At 39.0% G+C, this 19113-nt stretch overlaps 1 protein-coding gene across 1 annotated transcript in view; it reads left to right on the top strand.

Moving 5' to 3' along the window:
- TTN (titin) overlaps positions 1-19113 on the top strand; it is a 274867-nt gene that overhangs the window by 159691 nt on the left and 96063 nt on the right. The window contains 24 exon segments of the mRNA XM_047722299.1: positions 38-109; positions 730-822; positions 1288-1350; positions 2156-2245; positions 3072-3122; positions 3662-4063; positions 4243-4521; positions 4762-5037; positions 5187-5326; positions 5642-5768; positions 5864-6127; positions 7032-7298; positions 7435-7698; positions 7785-7924; positions 8097-8223; positions 8346-8612; positions 8722-8988; positions 9817-10083; positions 10176-10315; positions 10746-10872; positions 11668-11810; positions 15668-15791; positions 16313-16579; positions 18409-18506. Coding sequence (XP_047578255.1) covers positions 38-109; positions 730-822; positions 1288-1350; positions 2156-2245; positions 3072-3122; positions 3662-4063; positions 4243-4521; positions 4762-5037; positions 5187-5326; positions 5642-5768; positions 5864-6127; positions 7032-7298; positions 7435-7698; positions 7785-7924; positions 8097-8223; positions 8346-8612; positions 8722-8988; positions 9817-10083; positions 10176-10315; positions 10746-10872; positions 11668-11810; positions 15668-15791; positions 16313-16579; positions 18409-18506 — 4355 coding nt within the window.

The raw sequence follows: 19113 nt of genomic DNA, 5'->3' as shown, positions 1-19113 counted from the left end.
TGTCTTGGTTTACATATAAACCTTTTTGTCTTTTAAGTTCTAAGAAAAAGGCCTGAAGAAGAAGAACCTAAAGTAGAACCTAAAAAACTAGAAAAAATTAAAAAACCAGGTAGGAATCTCAGTAAACAATTATCTTCTAACAAAATGGACATTTAACAAAAGGTTTATCTTGTAAACATCATCGGAGTTAAATATACTTCATATTTAAATATAGCTTCATATTTCGTCTGTAAAACAGTCTGTGCTTTCCATCGTCTGCTTTCTGTTTAAATATCTTTATAGTAATTTTCAAATCCATTCATGTATTTTCCCACACATCATTGCTGTTACTACTTTGCCCCTTGTTCTTCTGGTAGTAGTGACTATGAAATAAACAGGTCAGCTGCAAAATAGCTTCATAGGAGGGTGTTGGCAAATATGGCACAGAATTTGGGGTCTTTTAATGGGGTTGCTTGTTATCGTTAGCCTATTCTCAAAGGGTGTATTTATTGGGAACTGTTATGGAAGTGATTTAGGAAGGGAGAGCTCACGGAGTTGGGATGCAAGTGGGTGGAGTAAAATAAATTGAGGCACAGTCAAGGGGAGAAAATAGAAATGAACTGATACAATATAAGGTTTGGTTAAAAGCCATTCAGAGAGCTTTTGAAAAATAGTTTGATTTGATTATTTCAGGTCAGTTGATTTCTAAGTATTCAAATAACACTAGAAAATAATCTCATTCTCTTAAAGTAACAGAGCCACCTCCAAAAGCTGTTCCAGAGGCTGAAGTACCTCCAGCTACTGTTACAAAAAGGGAAAGGACGGTTCCTGAACCAGTTAAAGGTACAAACTTAATGGCACTTTCTTAGTTGTCTCTAAAAATACAAATATGCATCATTTAAAAAACCATCACACTGGCATTAAGATTTGAACACAGGCCCTTAATCTACTCATCACATATGCTTTCATTTTCTTTATCATTTCACTCTTAGGTGCACTTGGCTAATGACCACCCACTTGTTAAATTTAAAATAAGTTTTAAGCACTAGGGGGAAAATGGATAATGAGAGTAACAACACTAGAACCAATAAAATGCATTACTATATTTTCCAAGTATTTTGTTTCAGATGCAAAATAAAGTTAGATCAGATACTTGATATACTGACCATAGGTGTTTAAATTCCACTATCTCCCAAGATGTATTAGGTCTGCCTAATCTTGGTTTAATTTTGTGAAAAACTTCAGAAGTCTTAAAAAAAAAAAAAAAAAACCTTCAAATAACCTGCTTACAACTGTGAATTATTTTAGTGCCTGAAATTAAGCCAGCAATACCTCTCCCAGGACCTGAACCAAAACCAAAGCCTGAACCAGGTAAGCAAGCCCACCTCCAATGTCAACCCCATATTCCTTCATGCTTCTTACAAATAATGGGTCAAATAACAAAATTCAACCAAGCAAATGCAAGGATCTAATTGGCTTTCACAAAATAATTCATGAAGGGGGCACACCCTGTCTGACGAATAGAGAAGCACTCCAAGGAGTTAATGCAGAATGGCAGGTTTTTATAGACAGAGAATGAGGACAGGAAAGTCATGAGCAAAAGACAAGGATTGTTGCAGAGTAGGTTGTCTGCTCGAGGCAAAAAGTGGGGGGGGTGTTTTTTGTTTGTTTGTTTGTTTTATCATGTAGATGATCTCATTCTTTTTTGGGGGGGACACTCGCTGGCACTGATAGAAAGAGAAATTTGCTGGCTGACCAGTTAAGGTCACATATCTGTGGGGAGGTTGAAACTGCAATTAGACTAGGTATTAAGTCCCATTTTGGGAACTTGGTCTAAGTAACACCGCTTTGAGCCTGTTAGTTTTTTAACAAATATGTAGTTATTTTAAAAAACAAGGAAGTAAAAGTCAGCGTGCATCAGATGATTTATAATGTCCCCATGTATTTTTAGAGTATATTATTTTTTATTCCATATAATTAAATATATTGGGATATGTTGAATATATTATTACATTATACTGTATATAGATCATGCTATAGTTAGAATATATTATTCTCTGAAAAAACTAGTGATTTGAAAATTTCAAAGTTACATCAGAAAAGGCAAATAGGCCACCAAATGAGATTTTAGGAAGAGATGAATGGACACATTAATGCAATGGGCATCTCTCTACAGAAGTAAAAGTCATCAAACCGCCTCCCGTGGAGCCAGCACCCACCCCCATCGCTGCCCCAGTGACAGTGCCCGTGGTCGGAAAGAAAGCAGGTAGTTATTCTGCAGTTTTCTTTTTGTTTGTTTTTTTGGTGGCTTAATAAAAGTTTTCATCCTTCATTAAAATGCAGACCCTCTTTTGTTGAAAGAGGCATCATCAGCTGGGAGGGAAGGGTAATAAATTCTGGATTAAATTTTCTTCTTCTGATGTCCTTTCCCAAGCTGATCTCTCACCCCTGGGTACATACTGTGTTTTGACTGGATTATGCATTCCTTCAAAGCATCATTGCTTTATATGCTTTTGAAATTAAGTAATGAATGTGTTCGAAGCTGATGAAAACTCAAAAGACAGACCCTCTAAGGACATGCATACAGGCAGCCCACGGATTTTCCAATTTCCCATGTGCCCTGTAGGAATCATTTGTCATATTTTTTTTAAAAGACTGCATATTAACAAAATGAAAAAGTTCTGGAAATGGGTAGTGTTGATGATTGCAAACTGTGAGTGTACTTAATGCCACTGAATTGTATACTTTAGGATGGTCAAAATGATAAATTTTATGTTAGGTTTATTTTACTACAATAAAAAAGGGAAAGACTAAAAATAGGAGAAGAATAAAGGCATTTGCTGAAAGCAATTTTTTAATCCTAAATATGTTGGTGATTTAGCTTGGTCACATCATTGACCAGAATGAGACTGAACAAAATATGCCTTCTTGGAAATAGCAAAGTATTCTCCACGAAAGCCGCACAAGTAAAGCCAATTTCTCTTCATGCATTAATATTTATAATAAAGAATATGACTCACCCCCCCTGGTTTACTACCAAGCATAAAATAGGTCTAAAAATTGTTTAAATGCTGAATTTTCTTTTATTTCAGAAGCCAAAGCACCTAAAGAGGAGGCTGCCAAGCCAAAAGGTCCCATCAAAGGTAAGAGTCATTTCCCTGCTCCTAAACTATTAACCGTTCACTCTGGACAACTTCACATTCAAGGGGGGAAAAGTTTCAAAATTTATAACAATCTTTATTATTCCTAGTTGATTCTGATAAAACAAATATGTCTTCTGGTAGTTCAAGTAATATACCTCTAATATTATCCAAGTGGGTATTATGTATAACCAACAATATTTTAGCATAATGAACCCTATAAATTCTTAGCTTAGTCCTCATATACATGGTATTTATACAGGACAGATAAAGTAATTAGACCTTAACTGGGACATTTTATATTCTGGTTTAAAACTTGAGAAAATGAAGAACATTTCTTATTCACGGATTCCTTGTGCTTTCTCATTTTTTGTCTGAAGAAGGCAGTATAAATTCAATTGGCCTTTCAAATGCCTCGTCTTTAATTTTCTGTTCTTGTCTTCCAGTTGCTCTATCACTGGTTTGATCCAGCAGGCAGCCAACTGTGTGCTTCTGGCCCTTAGGAAAATGCTAAATCAACATTTAACTTTCTTTTGAATTAGGTGTCGCCAAAAAGACTCCTTCGCCAATAGAAGCTGAAAGGAAAAAGCTAAGACCAGGAAGTGGTGGTGAGAAGCCTCCTGATGAAGCCCCATTCACTTACCAGCTAAAGGCTGTGCCCCTCAAGTTTGTGAAGGAAATCAAAGACATTGTCTTGACTGAAGCAGAGTCAGTGGGGTCTTCTGCCATCTTTGAATGTTTAGTCTCCCCCTCCACTGCAATTACAAGCTGGATGAAAGACGGTAGCAATATCCGTGAGAGCCCAAAGCATAGATTCATCGCAGATGGGAAAGACAGAAAGCTGCATATCATGGATGTCCAGCTTTCCGATGCTGGCGAATACACCTGTGTTTTACGTTTGGGAAACAAGGAGAAGACCTCCACTGCTAAACTTGTTGTAGAAGGTAATTTCCAGCCTGCCGAATACGATCCCTATTAAACTTTAACACAACACACCTCATTAGCAATTGTTTGTAACTTGAGCCAAAACCTCTCATTTCCAAGGTTTTTTTTTTTTAATAATTGAAGAGATAGTATGTAGATTGAAGTGTTTGCAGATCTTTAATACTGAAATTCTCCACAGAACTTCCTGTGCGTTTCGTAAAAACACTTGAAGAGGAAGTCACAGTGGTCAAAGGACAGCCACTGTATTTGAGCTGTGAGTTAAACAAAGAGCGCGACGTGGTCTGGAGAAAGGATGGGAAGATTGTGGTGGAGAAACCTGGAAAAATTGTGCCTGGTGTCATTGGCCTGTTGCGAGCCCTGACCATCAATGATGCAGATGACTTCGATGCTGGAACCTACACAGTTACTGTGGAAAATGCCAACAACCTGGAATGTTCATCCTGTGTCAAAGTAGTAGGTTAGTACTTGTCTGGGAAATTATGTTCTGCTTATTATACTTACTAGTACTTCTTATAATATTGACAAAACGGAAGAGAATTTTATTTCCCAGACTCGGACCTTATCTAAGATGGAGGAATATCAACCATCATAGCAAGTTTTGATAATTTTTTTTTTCAAGTTCTGAAATTTACTAAGGAAGTTATTTCTGTTACTTGTTCAGGTCATGACTATTTTTTCTGACCTCGTTTTCATGCAGAAGTCATCAGAGACTGGCTGGTAAAACCTATACGAGATCAGCACGTGAAACCAAAGGGGACGGCTGTTTTCTCCTGTGTGATAGCAAAGGAAACTCCAAACGTTAAGTGGTTCAAAGGATATGATGAAATCCCGCTGGAACCAAATGATAAGACGGAGATAGTAAGAGACGGAAAACAGTTATTCCTCAAAGTGAAGAATGCTACACCAGAAGATATCGATGAATACGCGGTGGAGATTGAAGGGAAAAGATACCCGGCAAAGCTGACACTCGGAGGTAAAAAAAAAAAGTCTTTCCTTATATTCTAAAAGATAATTTTGTGTGTGAATAAGGCAAAATAACATACAAAAAAAAAAGTAAAGAAAGCAAAGTGTTGTTAGATTGTTTAAAGCATTGTGATTTTTTTTTGTCCCTGACCAATACAGAGCGTGAAGTTGAATTGCTTAAACCCATAGAGGATGTTACCATTTATGAGAAAGAAAGCGCAAGCTTTGATGCAGAAATCTCAGAGGCAGACATTCCTGGAGAGTGGAAACTGAAGGGAGAGCTTCTTCGGCCCTCACCTGTGAGTCATTTCCCATTTAAGTCGTCGGTCACACAATATATCCATATTAGTCTGTCTTCAGTTTGACGTTCCAATATGGTTCAATGACAATGGAGTTCTTTGAGGATTCTAGTCTCAGAGGGGAAGAATTTTGATACACTCTTTGTGGACAGCTCTGGCAATGTTTAAATATTTTATGACTAGACATTTTTACTCACTTTTATTAGTCGTAATTTTTAGGACATCTGTAGACATGGGTACATGGATAAATGAGAAACATTTCTCCTCACTGGAACTTATCTCATTCAAACGCTAACCAAGACCGTTATTTTTCAGACCTGTGAAATCAAAGCAGAAGGTGGAAAGCGCTTCCTAACTTTGCACAAAGTCAAACTGGACCAAGCTGGGGAAGTCCTTTACCAGGCACTTAATGCATTTACCACTGCCATTCTGACAGTAAAAGGTACGTATGGGCTTATAGAATACGTGGGGAGGACTCAACTTCATTTCACAGCCCTGTGCATTCTGGCAACCTCATTCTTAACGTTTGATTTTCAGAAATCGAACTTGACTTTGCTGTGCCCCTGAAGGACGTCACTGTTCCAGAAAGGCGACAAGCTCGATTTGAATGTGTCCTCACTCGAGAGGCAAATGTGATATGGTCTAAAGGACCTGACATAATCAAGGCATCTGACAAGTTTGATATCATTGCTGATGGAAAGAAACACATTCTTGTTATCAATGATTCTCAGTTCAATGACGAAGGGGTCTATACTGCTGAGGTGGAGGGCAAGAAGAGCTCGGCACGATTATTTGTTACAGGTAAGAGCTGATGAGATCTGGCCATAGTATCCCCCGGGTAAGCATACAAACACATGACTGTAAAGACAGAATGCTGTGTGCCATTCCCAGCCTGTCAACCAATGCTGTGGCTGGACCAGCCCTTGTGGTTCTTATTATGACTGAAAGATGCCCTCATAGTAACCGTCAGGAAACAGTGAAAGAGACAGGTTTATTACCTACAGGACCTGGAAATTACACAGCACCACTGGGGCCACAGAGTCGGGGTTTTTTGGTTTTGGGTTTGGGTTTTTGTTCTGTTTTGATTTTTTGTTTTTGGAGGAGAGGGAGAGGGATAGAGAGCAGGCTTGGGTTCTGCTTTTATTGAGGTTGAGGGTAGGGGTCTATGGTTTTATGGGCTCACTATTTGTTGGTGAATTTAAAACATAAGAGCAGGAAGTTAAATTGAGGGAAGGAAAAACAAAACGAAACAAGCTGTCCGAGTGGTCAGTCTCAAAAATCAGCCAAGGTCTCAGAAACAGAGGAGCCTGTTGGGGGGCATGGTGGGGAGGGGCCCAGGCTGGCTACTGCTCTAGCCTGTGGCTGGCAGTGTGTTCACTCAAGACGGCCATCTCTGAGGTGGGCGCTTAGCAGTCAAAGTTGAGGTTGAGTTCTTGAATTATAGAGAGAAAAACCAACTCTCAAGGTTTGTGCCACAAACACCAAGGTCTAATAGGGATAAGTGACAGTGGGCACCATAATTTTACTGTCACTTCGTCACCAAAAGAAGCCTTCCCCCTTTTTTTAATGGAGGATAGATCCATTTGAAAAGGTGAATAAATAAATGCTATGCAAAATGGATCCTTTAGACCTTGGCAGATTAGAGCAGACTATTTCTGAAGGTAAACTGTGTTTCTAAGCACATTCTCCACACTGAACACTGCAGGTATACGGCTGAAATTCATATCGCCTCTCGAAGACCAAACGGTGAAAGAAGGTGAAACAGCAACTTTCGTTTGTGAGCTTTCTCATGAAAAAATGCATGTAGTCTGGTTCAAAAATGATGCCAAACTCCACACGAGCAGAACCGTACTCATCTCCTCTGAGGGCAAGACTCACAAACTGGAAATGAGAGAAGTGACCCTGGATGATATATCCCAGATAAAGGCTCAAGTTAAGGACCTGAGCTCCACCGCAAACCTGAAGGTCTTAGGTAAACATGACCAACGAGGACTGGGTAGCCAGTTTGGGGATAGCGCGGGGGTGGTCGTTGAATATTTTACCACTTGTGATTCCAGTATACTTTACTCTTCACGTTCTCCTGATGATTTGCTGACTGGCTTTTCCAGAGGCCGATCCCTACTTCACTGTGAAATTACACGACAAAACTGGAGTCGAGAAGGATGAGATTATTCTGAAGTGTGAAGTAAGCAAAGACGTGCCAGTGAGATGGTTCAAAGATGGCGAAGAGATTGTACCATCAACAAAACACTCTATCAAAACAGATGGGCTGCGCCGCATCCTAAAAATCAAGAAGGCAGAGCTTAAAGATAAAGGCGAATACATGTGTGACTGTGGCACCGACCAGACAAAAGCAAATCTTAACGTTGAGGGTGAGTTGCTGAGAATTTTTCATCTCACCCTCTCTACACACAGTGTATGTGTTCAATCATCCTAATGAAACTCTGTGTACTTCCAGCTCGACTAATAAAAGTGGAAAAACCTCTGTACGGAGTAGAATTGTTTGTGGGTGAAACAGCTCGCTTTGAAATTGAACTTTCTGAACCAGATGTTCACGGCCAGTGGAAGTTAAAAGGAGAGCCTTTAACTGCTTCCCCTGTAAGTCAAGATCATCCTATCACACAGTCAGGGGCTTGCTTAGTTGTTAGGGGTTAAAAAAAAAAAAAAAAGATAGGCTTCGGGTCTAAAATGTCTTGATGATTGGTAAGGATCACCAGTTATGACAGTGACGTTCTTCTTGCTCTGTCCTTCTGCCTCTCACTCCAAATAGGACTGTGAGATCATTGAAGATGGGAAGAAGCATATTCTAGTCCTTTATAACTGCCAGCTGGATATGACAGGGGAGGTCTCCTTCCAGGCCGCCAATGCCAAATCTGCAGCCAATCTGAAAGTGAAAGGTATGCATTGCCTGTCAGACACCCTTTTGTTATTTTCTCTCAAGACTTTGAGGTCCTGAGCTGACCGGGGGTCATGAACGGAAGCATAATCTGGCCTTACCCACCCCATCCTCTCTTTGCAGAACTGCCACTCATCTTCATCACGCCTCTCAGTGACGTTAAAGTCTTTGAGAAAGATGAAGCTAAGTTTGAGTGCGAGGTGTCCAGGGAGCCCAAAACGTTCCGTTGGCTGAAAGGAACCCAGGAAATCACGGGTGATGACAAAGTTGAGCTTATAAAGGACGGCACTAAACATTCCCTGGTGATCAAGGCAGCTGCTTTTGAAGATGAAGGAAAATACATGTTTGAAGCTGAAGATAAACATACAAGTGCCAAATTGATCATTGAAGGTAAATATTCTTTATGAAAGAGACCACATTTTAAATATTATTTTTTTTGCTTTTATTTTATAATTCCTCCTGAAGGGTGGGAATTAATGAGGTTTTCTTTTCTGGTTAGGAATTCGACTCAAATTCCTCACCCCACTCAAGGATGTAACAGCCAAGGAGAGGGAGAGTGCTGTGTTCACTGTGGAGCTCTCCCACGACAACATTCGGGTTAAGTGGTTCAAGAACGACCAGCGCCTGCACACCAGCAGGTCGGTCTGGATGGACGATGAAGGAAAGACTCATTCCATCACATTCAGGGACCTCTCTATAGATGATACCTCTCAAATTAGAGTGGAAGCTATGGGGCTAAGTTCAGAAGCTAAACTCACTGTGCTCGGTAGGTGTTTTTTTGTTTGTTTTTTGTTTTTTTTTCTATTTATTACATTAAACTCAGCAGAAATTTATGGAATATCTTTTGTATAAGATAGTCTTCCAAGGGTTATAGTGCGTGGAAGCAGCCCCTGTCCTTGAGAAACTCTCACATGTGTTATCAGGCATCTTCATAAAATTTTTTTACCTAAAAATATGAAGACTTTCATGTCATGAAAACTCAAGCTCACAAAACAGCCAGTTCAGATCAGAAATAAAACTCTTAATTATTGAGCTCTGTCATGTTTAAGAGGGGTTATAAATACTTCCTTTCTCCTCACTTTATCAAATTGATTTCAGGAAAGTGTTTTCAAACTTCTTTTAAGAGAAGAAACACAGAAGTTACATTCATCAAAGTCATTATTTTTCTTGACCCCTTAATATCAAGCAGATTACATACGAAGTCTAACATATATAGAAATTATTAATGGCAAACTGTTGATATAAGAAAAACTAATAATGTGAATCTGAAAGCTTAAAGGTAGACATAATTTGCTAAGGAATTAGAAATTTAGCTGAGTCATGAAAGAACACGTCAATATATTTGAAGCTAAATTTCATAGTGTCTTTCAAACTACTGTCAATAACATACTTCAAAATGTAAGATAGATGGATTAGTTCTTGATAAATCACATGCCCTGGTTCCCTTTCTAACATACAGAGAACTTCTGAACATGAACCTGTTAAATAAGAAAAAGCTTGGTACCCAGAACTCTGCAGGCTGCCTCTTGAACTTTCGAGGGATTGCATTTCCTTGGTGGTTAATGAGACGTTTTCACTTATACTCTACTTGCAGAGGGAGATCCATACTTTACCGGAAAGCTTCAAGATTACACCGGTGTAGAGAAAGATGAAGTGGTTCTACAGTGTGAAATTAGCAAAGCAGATGCGCCGGTGAAATGGTTTAAGGATGGGAAGGAAATAGAGCCATCCAAAAATGTTGTCATTAAGGCAGACGGCAAGAAGCGTATACTCATCCTAAAGAAAGCCTTGAAACCAGATATTGGACAGTATACCTGTGACTGTGGGACAGATAAGACCTCAGCAAAGCTTAACATTGAAGGTGAGGAGACTCCTGTGAGCTCCAGTCTTGAAACTGCTGGGTTTTTTTTCTGCCAGAGGCTAACGACCCATGCCGCCCGTTCCCTTTTCTAGATCGGGAGATCAAGCTGGTGCGGCCTCTGCACAGCGTGGAGGTGATGGAGACTGAGACGGCCCGCTTTGAAACCGAAATCTCGGAGGAGGATATCCATGCCAACTGGAAACTCAAGGGAGAGCCGCTACTCCAGACACCTGTGAGGCTATTTCTGAACTTGTCAACAACTAGAGGAGCTGTGTGACATAAAAAAGGATAGGCAAAAAGTCAGAGTGTGTGCAGGGCATTTAAAAAGTGATATCAGGTTCTCTATCAGACCTCAGGCCAAAGAGAGACACTAGGATCTACAACTGTGCACAGACAGGCACGCTTGCCTTCCTTTTGATCCAGCGTACTGGTATAAGGTTGCAGATACCCTGCGATGCTGCTAGTTGGTCCCAAATTATACAGACAGACTATGTCTTGCTTTCCTGATAGTACCTGCCAACTTTATTTCATGAAAAAGAGCTCAAAACTATATCAAATCTCCTCACTAGTTATTTGTGACATTCCTTTCATGAAGCTAGGATGGTCTTGGAAAAATACCAAAGATTGTTTCCTATAGAACCTTTTTTTCTCCATTGGCACAGGATTGTGAGATCAAGGAAGAAGGTAAAATGCACTTCCTGATTTTGCACAACTGTCGCCTGGACCAGACTGGCGGGGTGGATTTCCAAGCTGCCAACGTGAAATCTAGTGCCCACCTCCGAGTGAAACGTAAGTTGGACGTGTTCCTAGTGAAAAGAAAGGATGTGCTCTTGCAGAAAATGAACGTAACGGTAATTGGATTTATTTAATTAATTAGAAAACATTACTGAGGTCCAGAAACTGGCTTTCTTGTATTTACTTCTTTGACCTCCTACTACACACAAGGTTCAAATTCCAAAGTTTTGGAAATTTTCCTGACCTTGCTGGCCTTTGGAACAAAAGAAACTTAAGCAAGTCATATTCTCCTGCTGTGTACTTTTTCCATTCAGAGCAGTAATGCATGCCACGAGGATCTAAGTGAGCAATCGAGAAGACCCCATCCCTCGATGCCTGTAACTGTAGCACTGTAGAAAAACTCAGCTGTGTGGGCACTCGGACTCAAGAAGGGAGGCGGGGTGCGTGGGCTAACATTTTTGGAAGGTGCAAAGTGTTTGATGGATATGGACAGGCTATGTGATCGCGGGGCCCCTGTCCTCTCCCAATCATAGTCTTAGTTATTTTGGAAGTCACATACCACATGTAGCAAGAGGAACTTGATGCCTGGCAGAGACAGATGCAGCGCAGATTTCTTGCTGACCTCGTGCATCACAACGGCAGGGCCCCTACAAATACCCACCCTCCAGCTACCAGCTCTCCCCTTCTCGGCACCAAGGGGCCACGTTCACATGAGAGTTAAAACGGTGGCCAGTCCTGCAGCTCTTTCCTTCTTGAAGAGAGCAACCATGAAGATTAATAACTAGGTGTATTCATTCTTTTGGAATTACAAAATGAGTGATCCCGAGATGTTTCCTTCTTCTCGCAAAGCACGAGTCATTGGTCTTCTGAGGCCGCTGAAGGATGTCACGGTGACCGCAGGGGAGACAGCCACCTTCGACTGTGAGCTCTCTTACGAGGATATCCCCGTGGAATGGTATCTCAAAGGGAAGAAACTCGAGCCCAGCGATAAGGTAAAAAGCAGGCGTGTGGTTGCCATGGCCTGCTCTTCCTTTTCTCTCACGGTCTCCATCTCCACCTGTATGTTCCTTGTTCTTTGTTCTTTCTAATGGCCCTTCTTCATCCTTGCCCTTCCCCTGCCCTACTCTAGCCTGATTTCTGTTGAAATTAGAAAGCAGATTCATCACATCTTTGTTGGACTTAACCTGATGGTATTTTTATTGAAGTGGAAATAAAAATTTCAAGTGTGATAAGGTTTTTTGTTTTTTGAGGAAAAGGCAAACTCTCATTAGCTATCAGTGATAGTTTGTTTGATTAACCGAAAGACAGGAGGGATCAAAAAGGCCTTCTGATCAGATGCCTTGTAATCACAGCCCACATTAAGTTTTGTGACTAATTTTCTCCATGCTCTCTAGTGTTCTGCATATAAGGGGATTAAGAAGAGAAGATGGAAATTCCATTTCAGGCAGTTGATCAAGTAGTTGAGATAACTTCTGGGCAGATTTGCTCTTCAAGCATTTCTCCAAAGCTATTTTTAACCCTCAAGTGCTTTGAGCTGTGCAAATTCTGGAATGCCAAGTGGACTATTTACAGTGCAGCTGACAGTTGTGACAAGGAGGGCTCTGAGGTTATCCACATGTGTGTGCAAATATACATTAAGATGGAGGGAATAGGGGCGCCTGGGTGGCTCAGTGGGTTAAAGCCTCTTGCCTTCAGCTCAGGTCATGATCTCAGGGTCCTGGGATCAAGCCCCACATGGGCTCTCTGCTGGGTGGGGAGCCCGCTTCCTCCTCTCTCTGCCTGCCTCTCTGCCTACTTGTGATCTCTCTCTGTCAAATAAATAAATAAAATCTTTAAAAAAAAAAAAAAGATGGAGGAAATAACCACCTCTCAGTGTTCGCTCTTCTATGCTAAAATTTTAGCAATAAGTAAAAACTGAGATGACCATTCAGATAGACCCAAAACATAATTTCCCTAAATTGAGCTATCTGTTCTGCCCCCCACAGCAGTCTGTATGTTTAAATTATCTTTATAATTCTCCATTAATTTTTAATTCTTAGAATAAAACCTACAGAGAATATCCAACATGGGTTGGAAATAAAGGGCAGTACATTATTCTAGGACTTTTTTTTAGTATTTAAAAAAATCATATCGAAGATGGCATCAAAGCTTCGATACAAATCAAACTTTTAAGAGGTGAAGGAATAAAAGTTAAAAGGGATCCAGGTAACAAAGAGCCACAAAGTTGAGTGAAGTAATTAATAAGAAGGCAAACGCCTTTGAACAACTGTAGTAAAACAAAACAAAACAAAACAAAAAAATGAGTTTTCTACCACAGCGATTAAAGGGGAATTCAGTGGCAGACAGAATCTGCCGGCTACACAGACAGTAATGGCCAATCGGTCTCCTCTTTTGCCAAGGACAGAAAAAGCCACTGTGCATTGAAATGGCAGCATGAGAATTAAGCTACATGTGAGGACACATTCCCTGCAGCAAGGTCTTCTAAATACTCAACTGGGTGATAGAGGCATCTCCACCTTCAAGTTTGCTTTTTTTTTTTTTTTTGAAATGTACATTTGTCCTGTGAAGTGTGGTTTCATTGCTTTCGTGTCCAAATGCAGAGAACTGGCTGATCCTTTGGACATTTGTAAACTCATGATTTCAATAGAGGAACACTGCTTAAGGACTATATTATTCTTTTGCTATTGAGAATCTTTTGATCAAATTAAGAGCTTTTTTTTAATTAAAAGATCAGTCTCACTATTTCTAATGTAAGAAATGCTACTATTTTAATTTGAAATGTAGATTCATAAAAAATGTATCCACATTTTATTTAAATATGTATATATATGTATGTATGTATATATGGTCACTAAACTTCTTTCCAGGAATAAAAAAGATCACCTTACTATAATTCTTTGGGTCCTCCTTGGGTCTCTTTTGGCACAAGAATTTTAATTCTTTACTTTAGCCACCTAAAATATGAAACAGTTTAGCTGTTTGTGAACTTGTTCTTGTATTACTTTTATGTCTCTTTTTTAAAAGAACTTAAAGAGGGGCACCTGAGTGGCTCAGTTGGTTAAGCATCTGCTTCAGCTCAGGTCACGATCTGAGTCCTGGGATTGGGCTTTCTGCTCAGTAGGGAGTCTGCTTATCGTTCTCCTTCTGCCCCACCCCTCTCATGTTCTCTCAATCTCTCTCACAAAAATAAAAAATAAATAAATAAACTTACGTATAACTGTGAAGTAGTAAAATCATTTTATTACATTTTGCAGGCTTTCTTTAAAGCTATCATAACAAACTTTCTAACACCAGTTTAATTTAGGCCTTTCAACTTCAGTTTACAAAATGTTTAGCCTCCAGAACTACAGCAATCAAATACAGGGATTGTAATAGGAAATCAAAAAAGAAAATTTTAGAGAAAACTTTTTTTCCTTTGGCCATCAGTCCGAGAAAGCACAGCTAAGTCTTAATTGGCCTTTAATAATTATAAATTGAAACTTTAACAGCTTGGTCACATATTACATGTCAGTCACATATTACAGCAATATGCACCCATGATAGATTAACAATATGTTAAAAGGATAATCCCTTAACGTTATCCTTACAAGCATAAACCACCACAAAATTCAGCTTAGTTTTTCCTTTTTTAACATAATCAAGGTACATTGTAGATGAGCTATTTACTGAGAACCACTGTGTTCTGAGACAAATTCTTGGTAACAGAATAGTCTGGAGCAGCCTCAGAGGAATTTAAATGATAAAACAATGTGTAAATCCGTAAGCTATTTCTGTGGATGGGTTGGACTCTGAAATACTTTAAGAGACTGAATTCACAGTCCAAAATTTATTTGGAAACATCATTACAAAAACAAATTTTTTTTCCCATTCAAGCATCATGTTGAATAAGTAACTGTGATGCAGGACATCTTAATTACCTTCTCCTATCTGTTTGTATTCCGTTATTGTGTTTTCAACCTTTCTCAATTATTTAGGTTGTTATATTAAATATAGCCATGACTTAATTAAGGAAAATCTTCATATGAAACTTTATTCTTGACCCCTTCCTTCACACCAAAATAATAATTTCACTGGTAATAACGTTCACATTATTTTTCATCTAAATGAACTCTTAAGTAGTGCAAAACTGGTCTCAATGACAGGGCACAGCATCTCGCAGACTTTTCTATGGGCAAACTAGAAGCAGCCCTTGTCATCTTAGCATTATTACAGTGAAGACGGCCCTGTCTGTAGGCTGATTTATAATCGTACAAGCCACAATTATGGGACCTAATGGCAGCCCACACCAATGAGGTGTATTCCTTTGGACAATTCATTATCCTACAGACTTCCTCTTCAAACCACCTAAGGTTGCATTTACAACAAGAATTCCTCACCCAAATATTAACAGTGATGGCAGCATTTGTCTTGATATTCTAAGATCACAATATTGCAGCTTTCTGTATCCAGTAATTTTTCCTTCCTTTCATGATTTAGCTTTTCCAAGTTCTATCATATATATAAACTCAGTAGCAGAATGGAAGAAAATATTTATCTATTAAATATATATACAGAAGTATAAGCAGAAATTCACCTAGGCATTTCAACATAAAAGGCCACTTCATAATTATATAAGGATAAATAGGAAAGCCTAAAATTTCCTTAAAAGATTCCAAACTACTGGTTAAAATCATTTTCAAAGGCATGTGTGCCCTCTCTCTATATATATATATATGCTTATGAAACAACTTGGAAAGAACTGTTTCAAATTATTTACCTAAGTGAATTAAATGTACCTATGTATGTATTGAATTGCTGTTTCATATAGTCTTAAACTATGCTTTTTTTTTTTTTTCCTAAAAAAAATTAGGTGGTCCCACGTTCAGAAGGAAAAGTTCATACACTTACTCTGAGGGACGTAAAGTTAGAAGATGCTGGAGAAGTCCAACTAAGAGCAAAAGATTTCAAAACTCATGCCAACCTCTTCGTGAAAGGTGATTACAAAGCTTATTTTTAAAAACGTGTAATGCAGAGGTTCATAAATAATGTCAACTCTCAATTATGAGGAGTACCATAGATCATTAAAATCCAACAAGTATTCGAATTTTACTTTTTTGGCCTAACAAAATAGTTCACAGACTATTAAAAAAAAAAAAAGAGTCAAAATGAAGTAGAATATGTTTTACTTTCTGTTCCTGTCCCCCCTGTTTATGTTGCTTTCAATAAATGGCTGGAGGAAGAATTATTATCAAACTGGGTATCTATCATGTTATTAATTGAGGCTTAGCTACTATGTCCTCGATGTTTCGTATGGTTTAAAACACCTTTCCTCTGTATGTACCAATGATGATGAAACATCATTATTAGAGGAAAGCATCCAAATGGAATCAAGACTTACAAATGCAATTTAAAAACAGAAAAAGCCCTGGCAGTCTCAGAGGAAAGTTAAGGAGGTGCTCAGACTCTTGGAGAAGGAAAGGAAAACTACCTTGCCTAATTAGTGTGATTCTTTCAGAACCCCCCGTTGAGTTCACTAAGCCTCTTGAGGACCAGACAGTCGAAGAAGAAGCCACCGCTGTCCTTGAGTGTGAAGTATCCAGAGAAAATGCTAAGGTGAAATGGTTCAAAAATGGGACAGAAATTCTCAAAAGCAAGAAGTATGAAATTGTGGCTGATGGCAGGGTCAGAAAACTTATTATACACGGCTGTACCCCAGAGGATATTAAAACATACACTTGTGACGCTAAGGATTTTAAGACTTCCTGTAACCTGAATGTCGTGCGTAAGTATTCCTCTTACATGGGACTTTTCATTTGCAACTCTTTGATAACAGCAACAACAACAACAAACCTGCCACTGTTTGCATGCCCTTCTTGGCCTAACTGCTTTCTTGGCAACTTACAGTATCAATACTGACACAACCTTTATGTGTTTAAAAAAAAAAAAAAAAGAAAGAAAGAAAGAAAAGGAAAGAAAAGCTGTTCCACTACATCTGGTCTGATAAGGACACATTGATCCCTTTTACTGTGCTTCTGACCAGTGAGCAGAGGTGCTCTTTGTTTACAGCAGTAAAGCTACAGTAGGAATATCCTGAGACAGATAAGGACAAATTGAATGACAGAGACAAAAAAGGAGTCATGATTTTTTAAAAAAAGAAAAAAAGAGGAAAGAAAGAAAGGAAAGCAATTTCCACTTGGAAAGAAATGAATTCTCAGATGTCAGGAACAGCTAGAAAATGAGCATGAAATTTCAATTTGAATGGGATCATGCTCCAGTCCACTGTAGTACAATAAAGCCCGCTTATACAAGGCTATCTCTGAAAATAAGAAGGGAAAATAAGGTGGAGCGAAGCCTGGATTCTTGGATCCTGTGAATGAAGAGAATGCTAATGGTTTTTCACATTACCGTTTCGTTTGGTGAAAAATACATCTCGTTTCTAAATGTCACGTGCTAGCTCTTTTCTTCAGTCGTTCATTTGTCCAGTAATAACATTTTCCAGTGTGTATTTTTGTGCGATAGCTGCTGTTTGGTTTAGTTGCTTCCCATCTGTCAACAGCTACAAAATAGTGGCTTTGATTGTGCTCCCATGTGTCTTGTACTGCTTTATTCTTTCTTCTTTGTGGGCACTCTTCTTTTAGCGAATGAGAGAGTAGCTTCTTGGGTCTCCTTCTTCCCTTTGTCATCTCCTTTGCTGCCACGCCACGAAAGCTCAGCCACCACGAGCATATCTTCAATCCCACTGGCCAGCATTTGTGTCCCAGAGTTTCACTGATCAAGACCGATCATCCTGAGAAGGACTCACAAGGAGCCCTAAAAGGAGGAGGGACAAGGGGGCAGCCCTCTGATCCTACCCATCTGCTGACTTAATTCTGGAAATAAATGAAATGAGATATATATAAAAAACAACAACAAATCACCCACCCATACAAAACACATTGCTTTGTTGCACTAATAGATATCTGACTTATGTGTGACATAAGTGAAGTGAAGCTGATTTAAAAAAAAGAAAGAAAGAAAGAAAGAAAGAAAGAAAGAAAGAAAGAAAGAAAAAAGCTAAGCATGTGTGATTTCAATTGCAGACTCATGCCTCTCAGCCATAGACAAGACTGGTTCTAGCACTTCAAGCTGCATTATCACTGAATTCTGCTAATTTCTCCAAGATTATTATGAGCCTGCCTTAAATAAAATAATGTTTCTTTGCTACTGGTGTTTCCTGTGACAATATCAGGAAATGGTCTGATTTCTGGAGCAGTATCAAAGAGAACTTTCCTTCTCTGGAGCAGTATCAAAGAGAATTTTCCTTCTAGCTATCATTCAGGAGAACCTTGTTGGTCATCGATAGGTTGTAGATACAGATATGTAATCTATTGGACATACAGTATGCCACATAGTTTTATGAAACCTACAGAGATATGTTTAAAAAAAAAACAAAGCATCATACGTGAATGGCAGCTCTAAGTGCTTTCAAAGTCTATTGTAGCCTATTAAGATGGAAAGGCCCTGCAAAGGGCCAGAGTAAATTGTTACTCTGTACAAAGAGTACTCTGACAGCAAATGTCAGAGTAAATTGCTAGAAACCTCATTTTGAATTCTGATGACCTTCTCTTACAGCTCCTCATGTGGAATTCTTAAGACCACTCACTGATCTTCAAGTTAAAGAAAAAGAAATGGCTCGGTTTGAGTGTGAAATTTCCCGAGAAAACGCTAAGGTCTGTGACTGTATGATTGCTGTCTTGTGTTGTCAGATACCTTTGTTCACTTTTGGCCCAGACAAAACAGGAAAAAAAAAAGAGAAAGTGAATCAGATCTGAGTATCACTTTGCCTTCAGATTAAAGATTATTACTTTGGTGTGAAATACGTACTTGATCCCATTGTTCCTTTGTAGTATTATTCATTAACTATCACTTGAAAACCAATGGACTTACAATCAAGAGATTCAGATATTATTGGTTTGGGCCATATGAAATTGCTGTGTTCTTAGGCTGAGAACAAATATCTGTAATTTCATGTGTCTCATTAACTACCATTGGCAAGTCAGCTGTGAGTCTCAGTTTACACATCCGAAAATAAAGGACTTAGTCTACATGATACCTAAAGCCCTCTATGGCTCTCATATACGATCCCATTATCTTTAACAACTGGTAGTAGCATCACAGCAGCTCACTTAACAATAACGGAAGGAGTTTGTTCTTGCCCTTTTGGGTCTAGGTTATATTTGTATTTACCACTCTGGTTCTGCTTCACACCATAGTCCTGTTGATTGTTTTCAAAAAAACCTCAGAATCCTAATTCCTCTTAAGAACACATAGGTGAAG

This window comes from Lutra lutra, chromosome 3, assembly GCF_902655055.1.
Source record: "Lutra lutra chromosome 3, mLutLut1.2, whole genome shotgun sequence".
NCBI classification, from domain to species: domain Eukaryota; kingdom Metazoa; phylum Chordata; class Mammalia; order Carnivora; family Mustelidae; genus Lutra; species Lutra lutra.
The sequence above is the reverse complement of the archived record's forward strand: the minus strand, read 5'-3'. Positions and strand labels throughout refer to the sequence as shown.